The sequence below is a fragment of the Oryx dammah genome, unplaced genomic scaffold (genome assembly GCF_014754425.2).
Source record: "Oryx dammah isolate SB20612 unplaced genomic scaffold, SCBI_Odam_1.1 HiC_scaffold_11210, whole genome shotgun sequence".
Classification (NCBI taxonomy): Eukaryota; Metazoa; Chordata; class Mammalia; order Artiodactyla; family Bovidae; genus Oryx; species Oryx dammah.
The window spans coordinates 6,794,701-6,803,599 of NW_024080603.1; the positions used below are offsets into that span (position 1 = coordinate 6,794,701).

The 8,899-nt window shown below is 40.5% G+C and overlaps 1 protein-coding gene across 3 annotated transcripts in view; it reads right to left on the bottom strand.

Annotated features, from left to right (window-relative positions):
* Window positions 1-407: 407 nt before the first annotated feature.
* Window positions 408-8,899, bottom strand: part of LOC120861000 (neuronal regeneration-related protein-like) — a 32,545-nt gene continuing 24,053 nt past the window's right edge. For all 3 annotated transcript variants that reach the window (XR_005720474.1, XM_040236705.1, XM_040236706.1), the window contains 2 exons: window positions 7,306-7,383; window positions 408-2,154 (listed from right to left, as the gene is read on the bottom strand). Coding sequence is in view for 2 of the 3 variants with exons in the window: in XM_040236705.1 (XP_040092639.1) it covers window positions 2,029-2,154; window positions 7,306-7,383 (204 nt within the window). In the remaining variant the exon portion in view is untranslated. The remainder of the gene's footprint in view (window positions 2,155-7,305; window positions 7,384-8,899) is intronic.

Genomic DNA, 8,899 nt, shown 5'->3' on the forward strand with positions numbered 1-8,899 from the left:
TACATTTTTGTGTGTATGTGCAAATATTCCATGAAGAAGCAAGGTTGGGAATCTTTCGGTACAGGTAAAAAACACCACAGAGTAAGTCTTTTTGGCAAGGGCAAAAAAGAATGTTTTGAGGTGTGAGGGAGTGCACGGAAAGAGAAAAACAAAAGTACAGAAATAAAAGGGTCTTGGTTTAATTCTCCTTTGTATCCATAGGCAGCGCTACAAATACCATCCCAATGAGCCGTTGCCTAGGCCCTCATTTCATAAAACCCTCAGAAGGGAAAACGCATGAAAGGCAGAGCTGATTCTCTTTTGATATTTGCCCTTGGATCTACTTTTGGGTCTCTGAGAGCACACGAATTAACATGAGACAGTGAAAGTATTCCAAAGTAGGCCTTTCCAATGATGAGCCAAGCCAGTTACCATACAGCTTGCATATTTATTGAACAAATACTACTAAAATAGCTAAAATACATTGGGTACTTGTCGTGAGTGCATCAGTAAAGATCACATTGTTACAAAAGCCTGCATATTCAGCAGTACACAACTGCAACTCTACGTAAATGCCACAGATGCAGAATACTGTTTTCTTGCTCTATTTACACAGCGGAAATACCTACTCTAACGAAGGAGGTGGGGGGGCGGGGAATGCACAGGAAACTCAGGCCAATGGGGAGCGAGAAGAGAAGAAAGAAGTGCAGCGCATGCGTCAGTCGACGTGTAACAGTCAGAAGCGGGACAGTTCAGAACAAAGCCTGCCCTGTCAAAGGAAGAGCTGAAAGACAGTTATATAAAAATCAAGGTGGGCTTTCAGACTGGCTAACACAACAACATTCCATGAGTTGATGGTATTGTCTGATTGTATTTTTGTTTATCCATTTCATTGGGAGCAAGGACAAAAATGTAAAATCTACACCTTGCTTATCAGGACTGTTGAAACAGAGTGCTCTGCCTTTAAAAAAAAAAGTTTTTTTTGTTTTTTTTTTTTTGTAAAGACATTTTCTTCAAGCTAATTTTTGGGAAAGGTGTAACTTTCATGTTCCTACTGAAATGCTAATTTTTTTCCCCAGAGGGCATTTATAAAAAGAAAAAAAAAATTTGCCCCTTTCCCCCTGAATATTTTTTCAAATGAAAGAACCAAAAGAGACACCTAAAAACGCCTGTCAAATTATTGCTTTTCGTTCACTAAGTGAGGCAGGCGAGGCTACCGAAAGGAAGAGATTTGGTAAGGAAATTACAGTTTTGTGATTGCTCCCGCTACAGTGACTGCCAGCCCGTGAGACGGGCGTCTCCTGCCCTGCGGCGGCACTCGCTCAACCCACAACGCTGAAGAAGAAAGCCACACTGAAGACACAAGGAGAACAAGTCAATCCAGTCTAGAGAACGACATTCAGGGAAACAGAGTACCAACACCTTCTTAGAACATGAAAATAAAAACTAACTCCATCAGAGCTACCTCGCCAAGGAGCATGTTGAAAGTCCAAAATAGCACCATTCATCAGTGTCTCGGGCCCTGTGGCAGCGTCTCGGTCACTTACCACAAGGAAACAATGAGTTTCAAACTACTGCTATACATCCAAAGAGTACATGGATAAAATATAGAGATATACAGACAGTTGATGAACATAAACTACTAGGCTTGTTACATCTAAATGAAAAAAAAAGGGGGGGGGGACTCTCAGCCTCTGCAAGAGCAGTCAGGAGCTGTGTGAGTGAAAAGGCAGAAGTGGACCGGTTGTGTGAGAGCAGAGGGAGTTTGAGTTGTGGAAGACATTGTCGTAGCAAACCAGGCCTGAAGGCCCACCTGTAAGGGTTGTAAACGTGGATTCACAGTGTGAAATTCTGAGCGTTTTCACTTGAGTCAGAATGATTAAAAACTGGTTTGATGATACCTATTTGTCCACTGTACAATCTCTAAAGCAAGGCTCAGAGTCCCATAGTTTCTTCTTATACTTGATGATTTACACAGAAAAAAATCCCATATATGATACCATGACCTCATCAATACCCATACACCATATGTAATACAAATGGAGGTGATTAAAAAGAGTGGAGGTAACTGGTTCCTGGGGAGTGGAGTTCATTGCTGCCAAGTGGAGTCAGGGAGGCAGCCCCGATCTCGCCATCCTTCTTGCGGTTCACTTCCTTGGGGACAGGAAGTCTTCCCTGAAGAGCACACAGACAGACACACACAGAAAGAATCACACTGAGTCATGCTTTGAAAACCATTTGAACATTTTTCCTTCTTCCTCCCAACTTTTATCCTTGAACTCCCAACATTTTGCAGAGTTTACATATTAAACACAGTTCACCTGAATGTAAATATTAGGTCTGTGAGGGCATGAAGTAATTAAACACTAGCTACCGTGGCTGCAGCAGAATCAAGTGCTTCTCTAAGGGCTGAGCCCAGCCATGTGGGAGGCAGCATTCCCCAAAGTCAGGTTTCTAAAGACAGTTTCTGGGATCAAATATGGCCTGACAGAAGACTGGGTGAGAAGTGTTCCTAGGAGTGTTAACGCTTTGAGTTTTTTGTTTTTTTTTTTTTTAAAGTTGAATGGCTGTGGTGGAAAGGTCTAATTGTTTTATAATACATAGTAAAAATATTTAAAGCATATCACAACTGCAACAAATATAATTTATGAACATTTTATTCTAGAAGCAAGTGGCCCAGGCCTTACAGTGAGGACCAAAAGTGGACACTAAAGACAGGAGAGTGTTTGGGAGGGAAATCATGGGTGCGGGGGCTGGGGAGGCGACGAGGGGGAAACCAGGGCCAGAGAGTGGGAAACTCAGCTAGTTGGGACTGACTGCAGCTCTTCTAGTCCATCCTCACAATCCTGATGAGTGAGGATTTGTGTATCTGACTAGGAGAATCCAAATACACTGCGACTGAGGATCCAGTGAGCGCCCACAGGGAGGAGATCCCCACCACAATCAAACAGCAGGAGGACAGGACAAGGAGGCCCATCTGCCCAAGCGATGGCACAAAATAAAGGTGTTATCAAAACCAGATGTTATGCCCCACTCAGGAATGAAAACAGTGAACATATGGCAAGACTCTCTTTTAGCCTAACCATTAAGTACAGGAATTTTCTCGAGGGAAAAAAAAAAAAAAAATCCATTATGGTTTTAAAAGATCTGTTGGAATTTTTTGTTGTTGTTGTTTTCTTTTTGTTAAGGCCACATGTTCTAAAAGGATAATAATAAGCCAATTTGACTGGACATAGGTACTTGGGTTAAAGTGATAATCATGCTTTATAATTTACAAATTACCATATTTGAATCTTTTTTAGAAACTCGACATTCAAAAAACTAAGACCATGGCATTCAGTCCCATCACTTCATGGCAAATAAATGAGGAAACAATGGAAACAGTGACAGAATTTATTTTCTTGGGCTTCAAAATCACTGCAGATGGTAACTGCAGCCCTCAAAGTAAAAGACACTTGCTCTTTGGAAGAAAAGCTATGACCAATGTAGACAGCATATTAAAAATCAGAGGTATTACTTTGCTGACAGAGGTCCATCTAATCAAAGCTATGGTTTTTCCAGTAGTCATGTATGGATGTGAGAGTTGGACCATAAAGAAAGCTGAGCACCAAAGAATTGATGCCTTTGGACTGTGGTGTTGGAAAAGACTCTTGAGAGTCCCTTGGACTGCAAGGAGATCAAACCAGTCAATCCTAAAGGACATCAGTCCTGAAAATTCATTGGAAGGACTGATTATGAAGCTGAAGCTCCAATACTTTGGCCACCTAATTCAAAGAACTGACCACTGGAAAAGACCCTGATGCTGGGAAAGATTGAAGGCAGGAGAAGAAGGCGATGACAGAGGATGAGATGGTTGGATGGTATCACCAACTCAATGAGTTTGAGAAAGCTCCAGGAGTGGGTGATGAACAGGGAAGCCTGGCAAGGATCAGTCCCTGGGGTTGCAAAGAGTTGGACATGACTGAGCGGCTGAACTGAAGAATTCAGAAATCAGAGACATCCAAACAACTTGAAACCAAATTGTTCAGTTCACTCAGCAACCCCAGAGTGAACTAAATGTAACAGAGAATTCAGCTTTAAGAAGTTTTATTTACCATACAGAGTTCTCATATTAAACATGTTTTATATAAATTGTTTTTAAAAAATCTCAGACTTTTAGAGCATGTAACGTTTTCAGAATGTATATAAAATCCACTCAGTATGTACTTTAATGCTCCAGTCTTAGTCTGTGATTTAGAGGTTGTGTTGGTATCATTAAATGCCAAAAGGGCCAAACCAGAAAATTAAAATTTTATTCATCATTTACATGCCCTAAAGGATCCAGAAAAATATCCAAAAGCATTATATCAAGCAATTCCTTTCTTTTGTGAAAATAATTTCAATTTTGAAATTTTGGCATGCAATCCCACTATTTAAAAAAGAAATCCACTGAAACCCAATGTCTTTAAAATAACGTTTGCTTCTCTTCTTGTGTCAGCCAGTCAGCATCACAGTTCTGGATATGACAAACAAGTTTTAGACAAATGAAGAATTCAATGCTAACTGTCATAGGCCTAGAAAAGGAAATCAAAAGTTCCTAACATGCTTCACTTAACATCATGGCTGGCCTTAAAACTGCCTACTTCAGACCTACTCCTAAGTGAATATACAGAAAGAACATCAGTTAGTTTTCATATGTGTCAGTCCTACTACCCTCATATTACCATGAAAAAAAAAAATACAACAAAACGGATGGGAGATGGGTGGGAGCTGGGTGGGATATGGGTAATTTGGAAAGAAGTTCTTCCAGGAAAACAAAATTCGAAGGAGATTCTATTTGAATTTACCATTTTTTAGTATTTATTTTCTCTCTTTCAAGACCCCCAAATATTCAGATGTATTCTTCCTTCATTATTCATATTCTGCATGCCTACTATGGACTGAACATTCTATTAGATTTTAAGGCAACAGAGACAAAAGCAGTCCCTCCAGCCTGTCCTAAAATTAACATGCTATATGGGAGCCACCCAAGTAACTGGGGGACAGCAGAGCAGTGGTGACAAGCCTTGCAGGGAGTTCTGATATGAGACACCCTGGGGAGATTCTGGGGAGCTAACATTCTGTGCATCCTTCCTTTGGAGGCTGGAATTCACTAGATTTCAGTCCCTACCTCCTATTCATTAAAAAAAAGAGAGAGAGAAAGAAAGAAAAAAAAAGATCTTTGTGCCCACTGAAGGAATTTCAAGCTTCTGCAACAAGAGAAGGAGGTATTTCAAAGAGGAGACGGGAAGATGTCTTATTTCTACAGGTTAGACCTTGGAAGAATTTTATGCAAAAATTGTCCTATTTTCCTCCATCATCCCTCATATAATAGTCCCTACAGGACTGAGGAACTTGAATAAACCAAAAGGCTGGAGAAGGAGAGATACAGATACATGTCCAGGGGCCCCCTGAGACTGTGCTCCTGGGTGGCTCTCCCTGCTGATGACTGTTAGTACATGAGTCCCCCAGTTACTCAATAATGTGTTTTGGCCCAAGTAAGCCAGGGTTGTTTTTCTTATGATTATGCAAAGATGTACTTTTCCAGAAGGCAACAGCTAGAAAAAGGACAAATATATTATGCTTAAAATACTATTCATATATTTAGAGAGGAAAGAACTCAAAATAACAGAAGACCTGAATTCCGGGTTCCACCAGCCCCCTGGAGCATACCTCAATGCAGACAAGGCCCAGGACTCAGATGCCCTTTCAAGAGGAAAGGGAGGGATGCTGACCTCACTGAAGAATTTGGCCAGTCTTGCTTGTCTGGTTGATGCTACCAGTATCAAAGACAAGAACTCTGGACTCCTGAATGGGGCAAAAACTAATGAAAAAGCTATAGTCCCCCTCTTCCCTTCCATGATCACATCTTACCCTCAGCTACTCAGGGGAATTATGCCCTGAGGTGGTCCAGCAAAGAATGTCTAGACTTCTGCAACCCTGGTGGTGCAGTGGTGGGGTGTGAGTATGTTTTAAATAAAGCTCCTGTATTTTTGCTCACTTCCACTCCAACTCTACAAGATCAGAAAAAGTCTAGCCCAGGCAGGGACCAAATCATTTAGTTCACATACTTTCTTGCCAATGATTTCGACCTTGACCTTCAGAAATTCTCTGAAAGATTAAAAGTGATTTAGGACTGTTTTCTTTCAGTGCAAACTGCCAGTCAACATAATCTCTTTAACTAATGTCTGCCTGTCAGTAAAAGGTAGGGAACTGCTGAAACCATTAAGGGCAAGTAAGATAGTTTGGGCTTCCCAGGTGGCTCAGACGGTAAAGCGTCTGCCTGCAATACAGGAGACCTGGGTTCGATCCATGGGTCGGGAAGATCCCCTGGAGAAGGAAATGGCAAACCACTCCAGTATTCTTGCCTGGAAAATTCCATGGACTGGTAAGCTACATTCCATGGGGTCGCAAAGAGTCAGACACGACTGAGTGACTTGACTTCAAAATAGTTTACCAAAGCTGAAATGACAGTAATAGCTGGGGAGTCCTCTCCATTGGTCAATTACACTTAAGAAATTTTAAAATGGAAATTGTATTTTCACTGGTCTCTATTTTTTTTTTAATTGCCAAATCAACAGGTCAGTGTTAAAAAATACAATCCTCCTTGCTCAAGGTCAAATTGAAATTTACCCTCACAAGCAAATTTCAAGGGTATCTACAGTAAAAATTGGTAAATGTTTTTGTTGTTGTTTTGAAATGCTGCTGAAATCTAAAATGTAAATTTTACAAATTTTCTTACAGCAGAGAACTGTCACACTGCAAATGTCTGAGCAATGAAAGCATGTTTATAGAAAATACTTTTGGGCCTAAAACTTAGAAGAAAAAATATAGCAGCTTTTTAATATTCTTTCTGTTTTGTTTCATGGGTAATTTTATCAGATAGTCAGGTATTATTACCGAAAAAATTATCATCATCTATACTTTTAAGAGACCTTTTAGTTAGAAATATTCATATTTGGATTTATCTACGTCGGAATGGAACAAACAAATTAAAAAACCTGTAAAATGTATATTTGATAAATTGGTTCCACTGTTCTTAAATGAAAATTTGCTTTGGACTTCAGGCATCAAGAAAGAAAGATAATATGAACTGTAAGAATCACAGGATATCAGGATATTTTCTTTTTTGTACTACATGTTATTTCCAAGATGATAATAGGTTATGGATTATGGTATCAGGTTAATGGATTATTATAGTAGACAGTCATGAGTATTAAAATGAGGAATAGCTGTTTTTGTTTGTTTCTATATTAAAAAAAAAAAAACAAAACACCACCATAACAAAATGTCAGCTGGAGATCTTACCTTAGGAAGCCTTCCCTCCATTTCCTTGTCTGGAAATGGTTCTTGACAGACCCAGACAGAAAGCTCTGGGTAATAAACCTAGAAAGACATAAAAGCATACACATTCAGATTAAAAAGAGGAGCCACTCTGAAACCTCTTGGGATCAGCTTAATGAGCTCAATTGTCCTCAGTGGTCACTTATTTCCCAGTTGCAACTTGGAAAGCTGGGGAAGCCCATTCTCTCTTGCAGTCAGTTTGCATATTCTACACTCAGAGGAGAATTTTAGCTCAGTGTCTTCCAAGACTAAGTTCAAGAGAGCAGAGATATCAATCAGTGTTATCTTTAGCACGCAAAGTGGTAGCATCACGGCCTGACTGGCTAAGCAAAAGAAGGCACTGGGAGGCCCGATTTTCAAAGCAACCTGTGATTAGTATACTTGCAGAACTCCATGTTTATGAGATAAAAGTGTCATGTACTCGCCCAGCACTGTTAAGGGTTATCCTGATTCATTTATTAGAAGGCTCAATGATGCATAAAGCATAGGGAGGAGAGGAAGCTGCAGCCTGCCTCCTCCCCAGAGCCACAGGTCTGCCCAGCTGCTTGAAAGTAGGAAGGGTCTGAGACAGGGACAGGGCGAGGGATGGCGGCATCGTCATGAATGATTCAGAGAATAGCTGATAAACGGGGAGTGGTGCAGGGGTGGATGAGATGGAGCGATTGAGTCCAACTGAGTAACTCTTTTTTCAATACTAAAAAGGGTTATTATCATAAGAAGGCTGCTGGCCAGCTGTTCTCTATCTCTGGTAAAGACAGGAGGAGGGGGATAAGGAAGGACTTTCACAAGTACAGATTTAGGTCAGCTGTAAGGAAGAACTTGGCATAAGAATTGTTAAATTACTGAAAGAATTTAGAGAGGAAAACTGTGAAATCTTCCTTAAGAAATTTAGAAACTGAATCCAATCACCATCTGTCAGGGCTAATTTACATTTGATACAGCCCTTCTTTAAGGGAGGGGAGAAAATTAGATGAGATCCCTTGCAGATCTGATTCTATAAATGCTGTAAATAAGCTTTACATTTAATAAATGACATTAAGAATCTCACTTCATTAATCAGTTATCAAATACTTATGTATCTTTTTTTGGGTTGTTTTTGAAAGCACTAGATGTGGTAGCCTAATCATTGGGTTCACTGCAACGATATCAATGTCCCAATGTCAGTCCATCTGGTCTGAGGCATGAAATGTGGATGGCTGTGCAGGTTCTGTGGGACAGTCTAACAGAAACTATCTTTGCTCAACTCCAGTAGCATTTATGGCACATACCACTGAACAAAGGAATTTTGTGTACATTACCTAATTTATCCTGATTAAAAGTTGTGAATAGGTCTTATCATTACAGAGAAAAGGAAACTGCAACTCAGAACGGTCACACAGTGTACAGGATAAGGCTCAAACTCAAGCCAGATGCCCAGTTCTAAAGCGGGATTTCAGTTATTGGCACCTTAACTGCTACTGCTACTGCTAAGTGGCTTCAGTTGTGTCTGACTCTGTGCGACCCCAGAAACGGCAGCCCACCAGGCTCCCCCGTCCCTGGGATTCTCCAGGCAAGAACA